Source organism: Nycticebus coucang, chromosome 4, assembly GCF_027406575.1.
Source record: "Nycticebus coucang isolate mNycCou1 chromosome 4, mNycCou1.pri, whole genome shotgun sequence".
In the NCBI taxonomy this organism is placed as follows: domain Eukaryota; kingdom Metazoa; phylum Chordata; class Mammalia; order Primates; family Lorisidae; genus Nycticebus; species Nycticebus coucang.
Genome location: NC_069783.1, coordinates 115893245 through 115913762, shown reverse-complemented (window position 1 = coordinate 115913762; position 20518 = coordinate 115893245). Strand labels below are relative to the sequence as shown.

Below are 20518 nucleotides of genomic sequence, written 5' to 3'. Positions count from 1 at the left end.
CAGGTGCAGCAAGACCCTATCTCTACTAAAAAATAGAAAAACTGAGGCAAGGGAATTGATTGCTTGAGCCCAAGAGTTTGAGGTTCCTGTGTGCTACAACAACGCCATGGCAGTCTACTCAGGGCAACAGAGTGAACTTCTGTCTCAAAAAAGAAAAGTTAAAAGTGATGACCCAGCTCGGCGCCCATAGCACAGTGTTTACAGTGCTGGCCACATACACCGAGGCTGACAAGTTCGAACTCAGCCCGGGCCAGGTAAATAACAATGACAACTCCAACAAAAAATAGCTGGGTGTTGTGGCGGGCGCCTGTAGTCCCAGCTACTTGGGAGGCTGAGGCAAGAGAATCGCTTAAGTCCAAGAGTTGGAGGTTGCTGTGAGCTGTGACACCATAGCACTCTACCAAGGGTGACATAGTAAGACTGTCTCAAAAAAAAAAAAAAAAGTGATGACTCTTTCTCTGCCATAATGGATGTTGCATGCATCACGTATAGGATTTCTACTAGAAGTTTAGATCTAGCCAAGAGATCACTTTTACTTTGCTGTAGAGCTTTCTTCTCCAGTATAGTATAGAGAAAAGTTTAGAAGTTAGCTTTGGACCCAGACTTTGGGTCCAGTCCTGGATCCATCCTACTCTGCCTTGGTGCCTTTGAACACATTGCAAAAATTGACTTAACCTAAGGAACAGGCTTGTTAAAAGGAATAAATGAATTGAGCACGGTGGCTCATGCCTATAATCCTAGCACTCTGGGAGGCTGAGGAAGGTGGATTGCCTGAGCTCATAGGTTCGAGACCAACCTGAGCAAGAGCAACTCTAAAAATAGCTGGGTGTGGTGGTGGGTGCCTGTCGTCCCAGCTACTTGGGAAGCTGAGGCAAGAGAATCACTTGAGCCCAGGAAAATGAAGTTGTGAGCTATGATGCTACGGCACTCTACCAAGTAGGCCGTAGTCTCACTTTGTCAAAGTGAGACTCTGGGGCGGCGCCTGTGGCTCAGTGAATAGGGTGCCGGCCCCATATACTGAGAGTGGTGGGTTCAAACTTGGCTCTGGCCAAACTACAACAAAAAATAGCTGGGTATTGTGGCAGGCACCTGTAGTCCCAGCTACTCAGGAGGCTGAGGCAAGAGATTCGCCTAAGCCCAGGAGTTGGAGGTTGCTGTGAACTGTGATGCCACAGCACTCTACTGAGGTTGATCTCTAAAAACAACAACAACAACAACAACAAAATGAGACTCTGTCTCCCAAAAAAAAACAACACCGAATAAATGAAGTTGCACATGGTAGCTAATAGCTCCTAGCACTTTGGGAGGCCAAGGCAGGAGTATCCCTTGAGCCCAGGAGTTTGAGACCAGCCTAGAGAACATACTGAGACCCTGTGTCTACAAAAAGTTTTTTCAAGTAGCCAGTGCAGTGTAATGAGCCTGTAGTCTCAGCTACTTGGGAGGGGCTGAGGTGGGAGGATCACTTGAGTCTAAGCACTCAAGGCTGCAGTGAGCTCCGATTGACACTCTAGCCTGGGCAACAGAGTGAGACCTGCGATGTTAAAAAAAAAAGGAATAAACAAAATACTGCTCATGAAACACCTAGCTGATGCATAGACCATAGGATTTAAATTTTCAGTCACTTTCAGTTCCTATTGTTATTGCCTCTTAGCCCACTCAGTCTTCCTACTTGTCCATCTCACTTAATCTTCAGTGCAGTTGAAGCAATTCCCAGGTGTATAACCTAAGTCTACCCAATGTCTACCTAGCTAGATTCTAACATACTCTTAGCTAGGATTGCTGTCATCTGAAACATTGTATACCAGGATTTTTAAGTTCTTTTAACTTTTTAAAACTATGTAATATGGGAGGCGCCTGTGGCTCAGTGAGTAGGGCGCCGGCCCCATATGCCAAGGGTGGCGGGTTCAAACCCAGCCCCGGCCAAACTGCAACAAAAAAATAGCCGGGCATTGTGGCGGGCGCCTGTAGTCCCAGCTGCTCGGGAGGCTGAGGCAAGAGAATCACGTAAGCCCAAGAGTTAGAGGTTGCTGTGAGCCGTGTGACGCCACGGCACTCTACCCGAGGGCGGTACAGTGAGACTCTGTCTCTACAAAAAAAAAAAAAACAACTATGTAATATGAATTAGTTTTCTATATATTATCTTTATAAATCTCAAAAAATGTAGACTTCTTATTTATCACGTGGCTTTGTGGTACATAAGAAAAATACAAACTAGAATCAGCTATCATAAGTTTCTTAGATTACCAATGGATGATAAATTTTGGAATGTAATCTCAGGAGGAAAAAAACAATAAATTAAGAATGGGAAACTCCGAGGTGCAGTGGTCCAACACCTGTAGTTCCAGCTCCTTGGGAGGGGGAGGCTTAAACTTCTTGAGCCCAGAAGTTTGATACTATGGTGTGTAATGATCACCCCTGTGAATAGTCACTGTACTCCAGCCTGGGCAGCATAGTGAGCAATTTTGGTTAATATTTAACAACTCTGGGTCCTTGTTCATCCTGACACAGAGAAATAGTAAGAAAAAAATTTTTTTCAACACTTTCATTCCTATTATAGAAATTCCTTAAAGTCATAGTCTCACCTTTTCTAAATTTGGTTTGTCAATTTACATACAGATAGTTGGGGGGAAAATTAAGATATTAGCCCCAAAGACCACACAATTTTGTCTTTGTGAAATGAATCGGATTTCTGTTTATCTTTCAGATTAACAACATGAAGACAAAATTTAAAGAAACAATTGAGAAGTGTGATAATCTGGAGCACAGACTAAATGATCTCCTAAAAGAAAAGCAGTCTGTGGAAAGAAAGTAGGTATACTTGGTCTATTCTTTTTTTTTTTTTTTTTTTGTAGAGACAGAGTCTCACTGTACCGCCCTCGGGTAGAGTGCCGTGGCCTCACACAGCTCACAGCAACCTCCAACTCCTGGGCTTAAGCGATTCTCTTGCCTCAGCCTCCGGAGTAGCTGGGACTACAGGCGCCCGCCACAACGCCCGGCTATTTTTTGGTTGCAGTTTGGCCAGGGCTGGGTTTGAACCCGCCACCCTCGGCATATGGGGCCGGCGCCCTACTCACTGAGCCACAGGCGCCGCCCTATTCTTTTTTTTTTTTTTTTTTTGTAGAGACAGAGTCTCACTTTATCGCCTTCGGTAGAGTGCCATGGCATTACACAGCTCATAGCAACCTCCAACTCCTGGGCTGAAGCGATTCTCTTGCCTCAGCCTCCCGAGTAGCTGGGACTACAGGCGCCCGCCATAACACCCAGCTATTGGTCTGTTCTTTACATTACCCATTTTATTGTCACGGGCTGTCAAGGATAAACAGATAATATCCTTCATTCCTAATGAAACACCCTCATTTTCAAGTGTACATATCACCAGGTTTTAAGTAAGAGGAGCAAACTTACTATGACTTCTTGTTTACTAAAAAAATGCAGGGTAGGTTCAGCACCTGTAGCACAGTGGTTATGGCGCTAGCCACATGCACGAGGCTGGCAAGTTCGAACCTGGCCCTGGCCAGCTAAACAACAATGACAACTGCAACAGAAAAATAGCCAGGCGTTGTGGTGGGCGCCTGTAGTCCCAGCTACTTGGGAGGCTGAAGCACGATAATCTCTTGAGCCCAGGAGTCTGAGGTTGCTGTGAGCTGTGACACCACAGAACTGTACCCAGGGTGACAAAGTGAAAGTGAGACTCTGTCTCCAAAAAAAAAAATGCACGGTAGGTGGATCACTTGAGGCCAGGAGTTGAAAGGCAGCCTAGGCAACATAGTGAGACCTTGTCTCTATAAAAGAATTGGCTGGGGATAGTGGCATGCATCTATAGTCCCAGCCACTTGGTAGACTGAGGCAAGAGGATTGCTTGAGCCTAGGAGTTTGAGGTTACAATAAGGGTAACAGAGTGAGACCCTGATTAAAAAGTAAAAGAAGATAGCCAGGCATTGTGGTGGGCGCCTATAGTCCCAGCTACTCGGGAGGTTGAGGCAAGAGAATCCCTTAAGCCCCAGAGTTTGAGGTTGTTGTGAGCTGTAACACCATGGCACTCTACTGAGGGCAACATAGTGAGACTCTGTCTCAAAAAATAAAAAAATAAAATTAAAACAAAAATAAAAAAAGAAAATGCCGTATTTCATGCCACATGGAGGCCATGAGATATCTGTCATATCTGCATGCTTATGGTATATGCACGTGTCTTCCATTGTTACCTGTAGAAAGCAATTTCTTTGCCTTCAGAACCTGTAGCTTCTCTGAATAGTGATGGCTGAGAAATGGCAGTTAGGAAAGAGACTACATCTAACCTGGAGGGGTATATGCTCTGGCCTTGGGTAGAAATTAAAGGCCAAAGGTGTCGAGTATGGAGCAAAAAAATTTATCTGTGGGATAAATTTCTAAAAGTAAAATAGCTAAGTCAAAGGCTATGTAAAGTTTTTTTAATGGATATTGCCAAATTGACTTCCAAAGAGTTTGTACCAGTTTATGCTCCTGTGCCAATGTATAATAGAGTACCTTTTCCCATGTCTGAGATGTTTGGCATTCTGATAACATAAAAATGGTACCTCAAGGCCAGCACAGTGACTCATACCTGTAATCCTTGCACTGTGGGAGGCTGAGGCAGGTGGATTGTCTATGCTCATGGGTTTGAGATAGCCTAAACAAGAGTGAGACCCTGTCTCTACTAAAAGTAGAAAAACTAGCTGGGCATTATGGTGGGCACCTATATTCTCAGCTACTTAGGAGGCTGAGGTAAGTGGATGGCTTGAGCCCAAGAGTTAGAGGTTGCCGTGAGCTATGATGCCACCACACTGTATCCAGGGCGACAGAGAGACTGTGTCAAAAAAAAAACAAACCCAGTACCTCAAATGGTGTTTTATTTTGCAGTTCTTTACTTATGAGTAAGATTGAGCATCAAGAATAGGGCACTTCGAATTCTTAAAACCCTCTGGTTAGACTAAGCACCTTTTTTCTTCTCCAGCAAATGTAGTGAGATCAGAACACTTGACTCTCCAAGAATGTCACTTTTCCTCATAACTTCCTTATCATACCTGTCATCTGTAAGACACCTATTTAACAACTGATGGCAAAACAGAGAAGTGGTTGAAGTTTACCATGAGTCATTGAATAATTTCTGCTATTGAAAAATTTACGGTGCTCAAAAAAAAAGTCTTCAAGGTATGCTTGTGTTAACTAGAGCAAAATTCTTGCTTTCTGTGGCTGATTGCATTAGCAGCAAGCCAATCTCCCTCACCACTGGAGAAAGGGATCCGTCCTAAATGGATTCTGAGGTCATGGCTTCTCGTTCAATCCCAGAACAGAAAGGGCACTGTGTCAGCAAGTGAAAAATGTGCTTTTGTCTTCCTTTGTTTTATAAAAGGTGTACTCAGCTAAACACGAAAGTAGCCAAACTCACCACCGAGTTGAAAGAGGAGCAGGAAATGAACAAGTGTTTGCGAGCCAACCAAGTCCTCCTGCAGAACAAGCTGAAGGAGGAGGAGAGGCTGTTGAAGGAGACCTGTGACCAAAAAGATCTGCAGATCACCGAGATCCAGGAACAGCTGCGCGACGTCATGTTCTATCTGGAGACACAGCAAAAGATCAACCATCTACCTGCCGAGACACGGCAAGAAATCCAGGAGGGACAGATCAACATCGCCATGGCCTCAGCCCCAAGTCCCCCTTCTTCAGGCAGTAGTGGGAAGCTGCCCTCAAGGAAGGGGCGCAGCAAGAGGGGCAAGTGACCTTCAGAGAACAGACTGTTGTCCCTGACACCACGAGGGTGTGCTGGGATTTTCAGCTAAATGTGAGGGTGGGCCCTAATAAGTACAAGTGAGGATCAAGCAGCAGTTGTTTGGCTCTTTCATTTGCTAGTGTGTGGTATAGTGAATGTAGAGGGTGCTGCCTGGGAGAGCTGAGGGAAGGGTCAGTAAGGTGTAATAGTTCCCTAACCTCAGACATTCTAATGACAATTTTGCCTTCCTGCTTGGTAGATGCGCCAACTCTGCTGTGCATTTTTCCGTTATATTTATGGAGTTGGTGTATTTGATATACAGTTCTTGGGTAGGCTTAAGATTATTTTTGTTGTTGTTACCTCAAAGTAAAGTTACCTAGCACTAAAGTACCAAATCTCCCTGAGGTCATAGCAGCTGCTCTAAAGAGAGGTTCCCATTGGCAACTGAGGGATTGTGAAAATTCCTTAGTATTAGTCTCCTATCATTGTCATCCCTCTCTTCCTCTGGGGAATTGAAGAATTGCTTGAATCGTACATGAAAAGAGGCTTGGTTGTAAACTGGGCACTGGCTTGTCACCAGCAGTCATCTCTTCTTGCTCTGGGGCTAGCCAGGAAAAACAAGCTGGGGCATATTGAGTAGCCTCAGTGTAGGAAAAATGGTGGCAGTTCCACTGTTTATTTTTGGTGACTCCATACGTCATTATGAACCTCAACTAAGAAGGGGGCTTAATGGCTGCTCCAAGATTCAAATCTCCGAGTGGATTTCCTAGCATCTAGCAAAAATAAGCAGGGAGATTTGTCATCCATGGGAAAATGTACAGTGAGTTCTCTGACTAGCTAATTGTGTATTTTGCTGGATTCAGTATTTTCTAAATGTTTACAAAAGATTGGGCTACATGTTCAGGTTGCAGCTAGAGGGAGCTTGGGCAGATTTTCAATTATGCTTTCAAGATACAACCAAAGGCTGTTTCTAAATCCTAAAATTAGAATTTCAAAAGAGCCCCCTTTAAAACAGTCTCATAATGGTTGTTGTGGGCCAACAGAGGGTCCATGTACTTTTCTGTAGAACTATAAACATCAAATAATTCATAACATACAGTAATTAAACAAACTTAAAGTAAGACCCATGTTGGAATTTAGCTTCTAGGTGAGGTAGATGGATAGGCTGATAAGATATACTGGTAAGTGGTGAGTTTTATTTCTTGCTTTATAATTAGCCAAAGGTTTCAAATTATCACATTTTGGAATTATTTTTTAGCTTGTGGTCAGGCCTCATCCTGTTTGCCCTAAAAATGTCTTACATGTTACTTGTGTTAACATATCAATTGCATCACCATCCATTTTTGTGGGATGTGCTTGAGCATTTCCCAAAACACCTTACCTATAACTTTGCAAAATGAATGTACTCAAATATTCTTAATTTTTCCTTAGGGCAGACCAACTCTCTAAGTTCTCCTTGGACTTACATATACAGATATCTTAAAGCAAGAGTGGGAATGTAAAGCATAACCTAATTCTCTTTCCTATAGAGATTCTATTTTATTTAAAATCTATTTTTACACTAGTTAGAATCCTGCTGTTTTGGCCAAGTATTTGTCTTGCATGTCTGACCTTGCAGAAGCTGGGGTGGATCACAGCATACTAATGAAGAGAATTAGAAGTAGTTTACAAAGCTGGCTCCTCCTCATTTCTCTCCACCACAGAGCCCTGCCACCAGCTGGGAGAACAGAGATTTTTCAGCACAGGTGGATAAATGCTCTGAAAGGCTATGTCCAGAGGAATAAGCAAAGAGGCAAATATTTCCAAACTACTTGAAGGTTTAAAAAAAAATGTTCCAGGAAAATAAAAAATCTTATCAAGATATGTAAAGAAAATGTTTTTTTCTCTAAAAAAAAAAAAAAAACAGTTGATTGACAAAATTACATAAGATAGAAGCTGTTAGTGTTTTCTTCAGGATGGAAATGAACCACTTAATAGACCACATACCTTGAACAATGAAATTGCATTAAAATAGCCAAACTTTGAAATTATTCTGCCCCCTGTGAAATTTGTGTCTCTCATTGACATTTGCTTGGGCACATGTATCTAATAATGTATGAAAGTGTCAATGGCTTGGATATAGAAAGCAACCTAGGCGGGTGCAGTGGCTCATGCCTGTAATCCTAGCACTCTGGGAGGCTGAGGTGGATTACCTGAGCTCAGGAGTTCGAGACTACCTGAGCCAGAGCAAAACATCATCTCTAAAAAAAATAGCCATGGCTCAGCACCTGTAGCTCAAGCAGCTAAGGCGCCAGCCACATACATCAGAGCTGGCAGGTTCAAATCCAGCCCAGGTCTGCCAAACAACAATGACAGCTACAACCAAAAAATGTCTGGGTGCTGTGGTAGGTACCTGTAGTCCCAGCTACTTGGGAGGCTGAGGCACGAGAATCACTTGAGCCCAAGAGTTTGAGGTTGTGAGCTGTGATGCCACGGCACTCTACCCAGGGTGATAGCTTGAGGCTCTGTCTCAAAAAATAAATGAATAGGGTGGCGCCTGTGGCTCAGTGGGTAGGTTGCCGGCCCCATATACCCAGGGTGGGGTGTTCAAACCCGGCCCCGGCCGAACTGCAATAAAAAAATAGCCGGGCATTGTGGTGGGCGCCTGAAGTCCCAGCTACTCAGGAGGCTGAGGCAAGAGAATCGCCTAAGCCCAGGAGCTGGAGGTTGCTGTGAGTTGTGTGATGCCACGGCACTCTACTGAGGGTGATAAAGTGAGACTCTTTCTCTACAAAAATAAATAAATAAATAAAATAAATAGCCAGGAGTTGTGGTGTGTGCCTGTAGTCCCAGTTACTTGGGAGGCTGAGGCAAGAGAATCGCCTAAGCCCAGGAGCTAGAGGTTGCTGTGAGCTGTGTGACACCACGGCACTCTACTGAGGGCAATAAAGTGAAACTCTGTCTCTACAAAAATAAATAAATAAATAAATAAAATAAATAGCCAGGCATTGTGGTGGGCACCTGTAGTCCCAGCTACTTGGGAGGCTGAGGCAAGAGAATCTCTTGAACCCAAGAGTTTGAGGTTGTTGTGAGCTATGACATCATGACACTCTACCTAGGGCAACTAAGTGAGACCCTGTCTCAAAAAAGGCAACATAAAAATCAGTCTCTAAATTGGACTTGGTAACTCATGCCTATAATCCAAGCTACTAAGGAGGCTGAGGCCGGAGGATCTCTTAAGCCCAGGAGTTCAATGCTTCAGTGAGCTATAATCATACCACTGAATTCCAGCCTGGGCAACAGAGTGAGACTCCATCTCTTAAAAAAAAAAAAAATCTGGGCGGCGCCTACGGCTAAAAGGAGTAGGGCACTGGCCCCGTATGCCGGAGGTGGCGGGTTCAAACCCAGCCCCGGCCAAAAAACTGCAAAAAAAAAAAAAAAAATCTATAACTGCCCAATATAGTTTGCAGCTAGATTATTCATCTTTCAGCCCTTTTCTTTCAGCTTCCCAAACTAATGAAAAGTCGGTGAGCCAGGGCAGCACCTGTGGCTCAAAGAAGTGGGGCGCTGACCCCATATGCCGGAGGTGTTGGGTTCAAACCCAGCCCCAGCCAAAAAAAAAAAAAAACAAAAGTAGGTGAACCAGACATAGACTAGGGAAAATTATCTGAATGAGGGAAGGGGTGGTGAGAGGGGAAGATTCGAGCACACAACTCTTTTGTAGGTTAAAAGCAATCAATTTTTATACCTGAGACATTTTTCCAGGCCCTATATCAAGCTGAGATTTTTTGTTTTTATTTTTCAGGTGGGGGGGCGGTTGCAACTGTCACAAATATGGCTTATTAGGATACATTGAACAATGTAAAGCATTGAAGCAACTATCTTCCCAGCTTGCACAGCAAAGTTGTCCTCAAAAGAAGGGCTGAGAAAGTGATTTCAACAGGCAGCCAGCAGAATGCGGAGAACTTGGCAACTCACAATGACCAACCGTCTGTCATCATTTGGAAACCCCTCTCCTAGTACAGTCAGCATACAAAAGCTACAAATGCAATCCATAAGATTTGGCTGCTGTGCACAATGTCATGTTGCCTGGGCTGGTAGCATACTTTGACTTGTGTGATGAAGTTCATGGGCTCATCAAGAAAAGGAAAGTCTTTCTTAACGATTTTGTTTTTTCCAGGATAAAGCTGAATTAACTGCTGCATAGTGATTGTGCTGCATTACTTTTCTCTTCTTTTTAGGCATCGAAAGGAAATCAAAGTGTCTCTTAAGAACCAGCTCCTTGGCTTGGCACCTGTGGCTCAAGCTGCTGAGGCGCCAGCCACATGCACCTGAGCTGGCAGGTTTGAATCTAGCCTGGCCCACCAAACAACAATGACGGCTGCAACCAAAAAATACCGGGCGTTGTGGTGGAGGCCTATAGTCCCAGCTGCTGGGGAGGTGGAGGCAGGAGAATTGCTTGAGCCGAGGAGTTGGAGGTTGCTGTGAGCTGTGATGCCACAGTACTGTACCCAGGGGCGACAGCTTGAGGCTCTGTCTCAAAAAAAAAAAAAAAAAAGACCAGCTCCTTTTCTTTAAAGGTGGGGACATCTAAACTACCCGAAGACCTGGTTATCAAATTTAGCAACTCTCTGCTGCTGGCTGATCCTTTTTCATTCTTGCTTGTAAAAGTCTTGAAATGAAGGCGGCGCCTGTGGCTCAGTGAGTAGGGCGCCGGCCCCATATGCCGAGGGTGGCGGGTTCAAACCCAGCCCCGGCCAAACTGCAACAAAAAAATAGCCGGGTGTTGTGGCAGGCGCCTGTAGTCCCAGCTGCTCGGGAGGCTGAGGCAAGAGAATCGCTCAAGCCCAAGAGTTAGAGGTTGCTGTGAGCTGTGTGATGCCACGGCACTCTACCTGAGGGCGGTATGTGAGACGCTGTCTCTACAAAAAAAAAAAAAAGTCTTGAAATGAGAGTCCTACAATTTCTTCATTGTACTGTAAAAGTAAAAAAAACAAATTTTTTTTTGTCACAGAGTCTCACCCTCTGTAGAGTGCTGTGGACAACTCCTGAGCTCAAACAATCCACCTACCTTGGCCTCCCAGAGTGCTAGGATTATAGGTGTGAGCCACTGTGCCTGGCCAAAAGTTTAAAAAAAAAATTTTTTTTTTTTTTTTTTGTGGTTTTTGGCCCAGGCTGGGTTTGAACACACCACTTCCGGTATATGGGGCCAGCGCCCTACTCCGTGAGCCACAAGCACTGCCCCAGAAAAGTTAAAATTTTTAAATGATACTGAAGAGTAACCCCAAGTCTTACTTGATTTTTTTTTTTTTTTGAGATAGAGTCTCATTATGTTGCCCTCAGTAGAGTGGTTCCTTCTTCAGGAACCCCAAGTCTTACTTGATTTTTTTTTTTTTTTGAGATAGAGTCTCATTATGTTGCCCTCAGTAGAGTGCCATGCTATCACAGCTCACAGCAACCTCAAACTCTTGGCCTTAAGCAATTCTCTTGCCTTAGCCTCCCAAGTAGCTGGGACTACAGGCGCCCACCACAATTCCCAACTATTTTTTATTGCTGTTGTCGTTGTTTAGCTGGCCTGGGCTGGGTTCAAACCCACCAGCCTTGGTGTATGTGGCTGGCACTATAACCACTGTGCTAAGAGCACTGAGCCACAATTTTACTCCAAAGACCAAGTGTCAACTTCCCCTCTGCCAGGTGAAGTTGATTTTCTACTCCTAGAAGTTGTTCTGTGGTCTACCTGAAGCAAATGAAAAACATTCTTAGGGCAGCACCTGTGGTTCAACGGAGTAGGGCGCTGGCCTCACATGCTGGAGGTGGCGGGTTCAAACCCAGCCCTGGCCAAAAACTACAAAAAAAAAAAAAATTCTTGGCTTGGCACCCGTAGTTTAGTGGTTAGGGTGCGGGCCACATACACCAGAGCTGGCAGTTTCAAGCCCAGCCCAGCTCTGCTAAACAACAATGACATCTGCAACATTGCCGGGCGTTGTGGCCAGCACCTGTAGTCCCAGCTACTTGGGAGGCTGAGGCAAGAGAATTGTTAAGCCCAAGAGCTGGAGGTTGCTGTGAGCTGTGATGCCATAGCCTTCTATCCAGTGTGACAGCTTGAGGCTCTGTCTCAAAAAAAAATTTTTTTCTTTGCCTTTGTGCAATAAGGGATTTCAGGGATGTTATATAAGGTTTCTTTTATTTTGTACTGGGAGTAAGGGATGACCTATTTATCCTGATTAATGGTCATAATCAACTCTTTTACACCCCTCTTCTTTTTTTTTTTTTTTGAGACAGAGTTTCACTTTGTCACCCTCAGTAGAGAGCCATGGCATCATAGCTCACAGCAACTTCTAATTCTTTCTTGTTTGTTTGTTTGTTCTGTTCTTGTTGTTTTTGGCTGGGACCGGGTTTGAACCTGCCACCTCCAGCATATGGGGCCGGTGCCCTACTCCTTGAGCCACAGGCGCCGCCCAAGCAACCTCTAATTCTGGAGTTCAAGCTATTCTCTTGCCTCAGCCTCCCAAGTAGGTGAGACTACAGGCGCCCTCTATAATGCCCAGCTATTTTTAGAAACAGGGTCTCTCTCTGGCTCAGGTTGGTCTCAAACCGGTGAGCTCAGGCAATCTACCCACCTTGGCCTCACAGAGTGCTAGGATTACAGGTGTGAGCCACTGCACCTGGCCTTTTTTTTTTTGAGACAGAGTCTTACTTTGTCACCCTTGGTAGAATGCTGTGGTGTCATAGCTCACAGCAACCTCCAACTCTTGGGCTCAAGTGATTCTCTTGAGACTCCACAACACCTGGCTATTTTTAGAGAAGGGGCCTCTTCTCAGTTGTTTTTTGGATTTTGGCCGGGGCTAGGTTTGAACCCGCCACCTCTGGCATATGGGACCGGTGCCCTACTCCTTGAGCCCCAGGCGCCTCCCCTCTTCTCAGTTTTTGATGATAACCAACCCTACTTTACCTTGTATCCCTGAAATTCACATGCTGTCATGGAATGCTTACTTATGACCTTAAGTTCTATCAGACATTAATTTTGAAACTTGCACTTCGCAAACCCAAAACTATTTCGGAATCATTGTAGGTAATATACTTTTCATGAACATTGAATCATCTCTCACTGTAATTCTGGAAGCCTAGGAAGACATGAAAGGAGTTCTGCAGCTGGTCCTCAATCTGGATTTTGGACCCTTGCTGCTTGAAAAGAAGAGATAAACAATCTGTTTATTCAAGATGATTGGGGTCTTTGGGGCCTAATGTTGAGTAACTTTGGGTCAAAAACGTCTCACTGAAAAAAGAAAAAAAAAACTCACTGGAATCACATGGAAAATGCAGTTTTGGTACTTGGCACAGAGCTATGCTGGTGCAGATAACATTTGTTACTCCAAGGCTAATTACCAAGCTCACCAAGTGAACTAAAGCAGCTTTGTTTCTTTTCAGACCTTGTTCTAAATCCCCTGACCCGAGACTCCTTTTAGATCCAGCTCAAAGTTGCCTCAAAATAAATGCAGGGAGGTTTGTCTAGGAGGGGAAGTTAGAGAATGAAAATCACATGCAACGTGAGGTCCTACAATGTGAAGGTTTACAATACCCCAGATAAATCTACCCTAGTATAATGATGCAGTTCTTTTCAAAAGATAAAAGTAAACCTACAACACTGAGCATAAATGTCAAGTAAGAAAAATGGTTCTGAACTGGCCTCCCTGGAGATGTCTTCTGCCATCTTTTGCCCAGAAGAAACAGCAAGTCCTAACCCATGTGAACTTTTTTTCCCCTCGTTTAAAAAGGAAGAGCCAACCAACACCCTCCAGCTCTATCGACATTTGATTCTAAATCCTCAGTCTCTTGGTTATGGCCCAGTACGCAAAAGTTCAGACTTTCCCTAGAGAACTGGGCAAGTTCAAGCCCCATGTAAAAGAATGAGGTGTTTCCATAACTCGAGAGACTTGTCCATATTATTTTACATCATTAGCATAACAGTACCAAAAATCTTCAGTGCTAACTGAAAAGAAGGAACACTCATTTCTGAGGCAGAAGAACAGATCACAGAGAAAGACCTAGAAGCAAAGAAGAGTAAATGGAAAATTTTGGGAGGAACAAAGAGAGTTGCTCTCTTGCAATCAGAACAACCAAATTGTGCCTTATCACACACGGCCAGAGGGTCTTCCAGCAACATTTTTTAGGAATTATCTTATGTGAAAAGCACAGACTTAGCTGTAGGAGTACCCACTTGTATCCCGAACACAGAAGTTATGAGCCCAACCATTTGCAAGAAGGACAGCGATAGAAGAGCCACGTCAGACTCCCTCACTTCCCCACCCCACCTGTCCTTGGAGAAAAAAATTGAAATCCTCCTTTCAGAATGCATGCCTCAGGAAAACAGCTTCATTGCATTTGTTTCCACGCTGCAGAAAATCAACACTAACTGGCTTTGATCCCAAACAGGGCCAACTGCAGTATGCTAAGGATTCTGCAGCCAGGAAGCAGAACGCTGAGGCCTCTCCCTCACACACACACACATTCGACTTCAATTATGTGGGAACACGCCTGGACTGGAGCTGCTGCCAGAATTCTCCTGGCCCTGGACAGAGGAGGCCCCATGCTATGGCCCAGAATCCTTCCTAAAAATCCTTACAGGATCTCTTTGGTTGCTGCCAATCTGCACTTTCTCGTTGGTGAGATTCCTGGCTCTGTTTGGACAGAGTAATATGCTAAGGCTTCCTCCTGTCCCTTTCCTCCTCTGTCTGCTGGGTCTGCTGAGTCCTCCCCGCTGGGCCCCTCTACCCCTCAAAGTTGTCACTCAGAATGTTCCACTGTGGGCGGCGCCTGTGGCTCAGTGAGTAGGGTGCCGGCCCCAGCCAAACTGCAACAAAAAAATAGCTGGGCATTGTGGCAGGTGCCTATAGTCCCAGCTACTCAGGAGGCTGAGGCAAGAGAATCACCTAAGCCCAAGAGCTGGAGGTTGCTGTGAGCCGTGACGCCACAGCACTCTACCGAGGGTGACAAAGTTAGACTCTGTCTCTAAAAAAAAAAAAAAGAATGTTCCGCTGCTTTTAGAAACAAGACAATTCGGAAAAAGATAAACCTACACCAAGCCCTCTTCTCCTCTCGGTGAGCTGTTTAATGGCCCACAGGAGAGGGCTACCTTTTGGGTGAACTCTTTAAAAAAGTTTCCTTTTGGGTGGCGCCTGTGGCTCAGTTGGTGGGGTGCCGGCCCCATATACCGAGGGTGGCAGGTTCAAACCCGGCCCCGGCCAAACTGCAACCAAAAATAGCCGGGCGTTGTGGCGGGCGCCTGTAGTCCCAGCTACTCGGGAGGCTGAGGCAAGAGAATCGCTTAAGCCCAGGAGTTGGAGGTTGCTGTGAGCTGTGTGAGGCCACGGCACTCTACCGAGGGCCATAAAGTGAGACTCTGTCTCTACAAAAAAAAAAAAAAAAGTTTCCTTTTGTACCCCATGATTACTTTAATGTATACAGCTGTGATTTAATTAAAAAAAAGGTAAAATAAGGGAGAGGAACCAAGTGGAAGTATGAACAAACTATAGATTAGATACCTATTCTGAGTAATGGTATTTAAAAGTCACTAAGGTGTTAACTATGTAAAAGTTTAAAGAAATACAATGTATGTACTGTAAAAAAAAAAAAAAGTTTCCTTTTCAGGGCAGCACCTGTGGCTCAGTGAGTAGGGCGCCGGCCCCAAATAACGAGGGTGGTGGGTTCAAACCCGGCCCTGGCCAAACTGCAACAAAAAAATAGCCAGGCGTTGTGGCGGGCGCCTGTGGTCCTAGCTACTTGGGAGGCTGAGGTAAGAGAGTCGCCTGGGCCCAGGAGTTGGAGGTTGCTGTGGGCTGTAACACCACAGCACTTTACCGAGGGCCATGGAGTAAGACTCTGTCTCTTAAAAAAAAAGTTACCTTTTCGCGCCTGTAGTCCCAGCTGCTCGGGAGGCTGAGGCAAGAGAATCGGGTAAGCCCAAAAGCTGGAGTTTGCTGTGAGTCCTGTGACATCATGGCACTCTACGCGAGGCAAAGTGAGACTCTGTCTCTACAAAAAAAAAAAAAGTTACCTTTTCACCTCTGAGTTAATATTCTTGTGGGGAGAGAGGTAATCAGCGCTAAAGAACCCTGAAAAACATCCGGGCATTGTGGTGGGCGCCTGTAGTCTCAGCTACTCGGGAGGCTGAGGCAAGAGAATCTCCTAAGCCCAGGAGTTGGAGGTTGCTGTGAGCTGTGACGCCACGGCACTCTACCAAGGGCGATAAAGTGAGACTCAAAAAAAAAAAAAAAAGAAACCCTGATTGGATTACTGTTAGTTTGTGTGAACACAAGCAGACCAAGAAAATCCAAGAAAAGAACTGGTCTCCCCAATAAGCCAATCCAGACCCAGAGCTAACAGAGGCTCCTCACACTTGCAGAGAATTAGAAGTGGAAGCAAAGCCAGGTGTGGTGGCTCTCTAGGAGGCCGAGGCAGGTGTAATCCTAACACTCTGGGAGGCTGAGGCAGGTGGACTGTCTGATCTCATGGGTTCAAGACCAGCCTGAACAAGAGTAAGACCCCATCTCTAAAAAAGAAAATAGGGCTTGGCACCTGTAGCTCAGCAGCTAGGGTGCCGGCTGCATACACAGAGGCTGGAGGGTTTGAACCCAGCCTGGGCCTACCAAACAACAATGGCAACTACAACAAAAAAATAGCCAGGTGTTGTGGCGGGCGCCCTAGCCGCTGGAAATAGTCCCAGCTACTTAGGCGGCTGAGGCAAGAGAATCACTTAAGTCCAAGAACTTGAGGTTGTTGTGAGCTGAAACGCCACAGCACTCTAGGCACTCTACTGAGGGTGACATAGAATCAGTCTCAAAGAAAAAAAATAGCTAGATGTTGTGGCATGCACCTGTAGTCCCAGCTACTCAGGAGGATGAGGCAAGAGAATCACTTGAGCCCAAAAGTTTGAGGTTGCTGTGAACTATGATGCCACAGCACTCTGCTGAGGGTGACACAGTGAGACTCTGTCTCAAAAAAAGAAATGGAAGCAAGTCCTATCCTGCTGTTTTGGCATGTTTGATTCCAAGGCCAGCTCATACTTGTTGAATTCCTATTTACTGTGCTGAGCACTTTCCTTGTATTATTTCATTTAATTCTCAACACATTTACACACACCAGGAAACCAAGGCTCATTAGAGATAGGATGGGACTTGGCCAGTGTTGACTGAGGTCCCATAGCTGATAAGTGATAAAGGTAATTCTCAATTTTGGCAACATTTGACCCAAACTCTGGGCTTGTTACCACTCTGCTGTACAACCTCCACTAACTTTGGGACTTGGGAATGTAAAGTATATAGCTCCCAGTTTCTAATTTTTTTAGGGGATAGTGGACGGGGCCTTATCCTGTCACCAGGCCAGAGTGGAGTGGCATCATCACAGCTGACTGCAGCCTCAACTCTTGGCTCAAGTTATCCTCTTGCCTCAGCTTCCCAAAGTGCTGCGATTGTAGGCCTGAGCCACCACACCCAGCCCTAATTACTTTATTGTCGCTCTGGAAAAGGAGAGTATTAAGTTTATACCACTTCCGTGTGAGTCCAGAGGTCCGACATGCCCACCCTCTGCAAGCCTTCCTTTCTCCTTATAGAGCTTTCTAACTTCTTTCTTCCTCAGGGTCTGAGTTAGAGCTGATAAAGTTGAAGGAAGAAGAAAACAACCACAATGCCTTTTCCCACTAAATCCACAAGCTGGCTTTGGTAATAAATGTCATTTCAGAGGCCTGTCCTGGCCCCCTCACCCTGAGAGGCGTGGGGCCCAGTCCCTAGCAACTGTTTAAGCTGACATCTCAGTTCCTTTATACTGAGCATGATGGAAGCCAAGGCTCCTCCTCAGTTGGAAAAGTTGCTTCTGGAACAAAACTCTCCAAACTCTAAGGAGTTCTCTCCTTGAGAGTGTAGACTCAGTTACCGCTCCCAGAGGCACAGTCAAAAGGGCACAAACAGGCTGACTGGAAACTGTGGATTCTGGAGGAAAAACTTAATATGCAGCTTCAATTTATTACAGAGTAAACAGAGGAGAAAGAAAGCTTAGAACAAAATTCTTATAAACTACTGGGGTATATTGTAAAGCAGAATTAATTTGGCAGATGTATATTGATGCTATGTGTGTCTGTGTGCAAATATGTGCCAAGAGATCTTCCTTCCTTCCTTCCTTTTCTTTCCTTCTTTTCTTTCTTTTTTAAAGACAGAGTCTTGGTCTGTCTCCCAAGCTGAAGTGGCATTATCATAGCTCACTGTAACCTCAAATCCCTGGTCTCAAGTGAACTTCCCACCTTAGCCTCCCAAGTAGCTAGGACTATGGGTATGTGCCACCATACCTGGCTAAGTTTTAAAATTTTTCTTGTAGGCCAGGTGGGGTGGCTCATGGTCTGTTATCCTAGCACTCTGGGAGACAGATGCAGGTGGATTGCCTGAGCTCATGGGTTTGAGACCAGCCTGAGACCCCCATCTCTAAACAGTAGCTAGGCGTTGTGGCGGATGTCTATAGTCCCAGCTACTCAGAAGGCTGAGGCAAGAGAATCGCTTGAGGTTTGGCGCCTGTAGCACAGTGGTTACGGTGCCAGCCACATGCACTGAGACTGGCGGGTTCGAACCCGGCCTGGGCCAGCTAAACAACAATGACAACTGCAACAAAAAAACAGCCAGGTGTTGTGGCGGGCACCTGTAGTCCCGGCTACTTGGGAGGGTCAGGCAAGAGAATCACTTAAGCCCTAGAGTTTGAGGTTGCTGTGACACCACGGCATTCTACCCAGGGTGACATAGTGAGACTCGTCTCAAAAAAAAAAAAAAAAGATTTTTTTTTTGGTAGAGACCGTTGTCACCATTTGCTGCTGGGATTACCAGCATCGACCACTGTGTCCAGGAGCTTTTCCTTTCTTTTCTTTTTTAAAATATTGTAACAAGTCAAATTTAATTTGATATAATTTAATAGCTAATTTTGTGTTATATGACTAACATTTCCATTCATTTCCATTTCTCCTATTTACAATGATATATTCTAAATGCTATTAGGCAAAGGCAAGTATAAAAGTATATTGCTTGTATGTTTACTTTTTACTGAGATATAATTAACATACAATAGAAAGCAGATCTTAGTATTCAGTTCAGTGATTTTTGACAATCGTAAAACCTTGTAATCAACACCTAAGTTGTAGATTAGAACATTCCCATCTTCCCTCCAAAAATACAATATATATATATATATATATATTTTTTTTTTTTTTTCTTTTTTGCAGTTTTTGGCCAGGGCTGGGTTTGAACCCACCACCTCCGGCATATGGGGCCGATGCCCTACTCCTTTGAGTCACAGGTCCCGCCCAAAATACAATATTTTTTGAGACACATCTTGCTCTGTCACCCCAGCTACAGTGTAGTGGCATTGTCATAGCTCACTGCAAATGTAAACTCCTGGACTTAAGCAATCCTCCTGTCTCAGCCTCCCGAGTAGTGAACAGCTGGGACTACAGGATGGCACCACCACACCCAGCTCATTTTTTCTGTTTTAGGGGGTAGATACCAGGTCTTGCTATTGCCCAGGCTCCTCTTGAACTCCTGAGACAGATCCTCCTACCTCTGCCTCCCAGAGTATTGGGATTATAGGCCTTAGCCACTGCCCCTGGTCCAGTGTTTTTGTTGTTGTTGTTTGTTTGGTTTGGTTTGTTTGTTCTAGACAGACTCTCACTCTTTCACCCTGGGGTTGAGTGCGCTGGTGTCATAGCTCACAGCAACCTCAAACTCTTGGGCTCAAGAAATCCTCTTAGCTTGCTACAAGTAACTGGGACTACAGGCATCTGCCACAATGCCTGGCTAGTTTTTCTATTTTTAGTAGAGATGGGGTCTCACTCTTGTTCAGGGTCAAGCTCAAGGGATCCATCTGCCTCAGCCTCCCAAAGTGCTAGGGTAACAGAAATGAGCCACCACACCCATCCCCAATTTTTTTTTTTTTGAGACAGACTCTCACTTTGTCACCCTGGGTAGAGTGCTATAGTGTCACAGCTCACAGCAACCTCAAACCCTTGGGCTCAAGCAATTCTCTTGCCTCAGCCTCTACTCCAAAATAGAAAAACTGAGGCAAGAGAATCGCTTGAGCCCAAGTGGGAGGTTGCTGTGAGGTATGATGCCATGGCACTCTATCCAGGGTAACAGCTTGAGACTCTATCTAAAAAAAAAAAAAGGCTTTGGCTGAGGATGTGCTGTGAAACTGACATGGAGCTGGAAGATGTAGCCAAGCAGAATGGATTCAGATGCTTCAAAGCATTGTTAAAAATGTGTGGGTCCCCATGAAACCTTACTGTACTGAAGTTTACCAGGAGATCTGGATCGGAATGGGGTTGATGAGCTTCATTGTTTATAAAATCAGGAGTGCTGATAAAAGAAGTAAAGCTTTGAAAGCTCCTGCACCTGCTCATGGTCATCACTAACCAGCCTCACTTGGAGCACACAAGAGATGGACCATCAGTCTGCCTGTAGAGCTAAGCGAGCTGTGTCACGTGGGAACATGGACTGTCCCCGTGTACTTGTATAAGTAGCGTGTACTCATGGCATGAATAAATGTGTCTGTGAGATGCACCACAAAAAAAAAAAACAACATTAACTTTATCACAAGTGCAGAGTCTCTTTTGCCAGATAAAGTAATATTCACAGGTTCCAGGTATAAAGACATGGGCATCTTTAGGAGGCCTACCACCCTACCAAACACATGACACCACACTCTAGCCAGCTTGGGGGATCCCCCAACATTCTTAGGATCCATCACTTCCTGTCCTCTGTCTTTTCTCTTGCTTGAATGACCCTATCC

The 20518-nt window shown here is 45.0% G+C and overlaps 2 protein-coding genes across 2 annotated transcripts in view; both read left to right on the top strand.

Annotated features, from left to right (window-relative positions):
- Positions 1-5833, top strand: part of BRAP (BRCA1 associated protein) — a 41270-nt gene extending 35437 nt beyond the window's left edge. Inside the window, exons 11-12 of the mRNA XM_053590258.1 lie at positions 2705-2808; positions 5369-5833. Of these exons, the coding sequence (XP_053446233.1) occupies positions 2705-2808; positions 5369-5732 (468 nt within the window). The 3' untranslated portion in view covers positions 5733-5833. The remainder of the gene's footprint in view (positions 1-2704; positions 2809-5368) is intronic.
- Positions 5834-19907: 14074 nt separating this feature from the next.
- Positions 19908-20168, top strand: LOC128584994 (ATP synthase subunit ATP5MJ, mitochondrial-like). Its single transcript, XM_053590272.1, has one exon. The coding sequence runs from the start codon at positions 19965-19967 to the stop codon at positions 20139-20141; it is 177 nt and encodes a 58-aa protein (XP_053446247.1). The 5' UTR covers positions 19908-19964; the 3' UTR covers positions 20142-20168.
- The last annotated feature ends 350 nt before the right edge of the window (positions 20169-20518 follow it).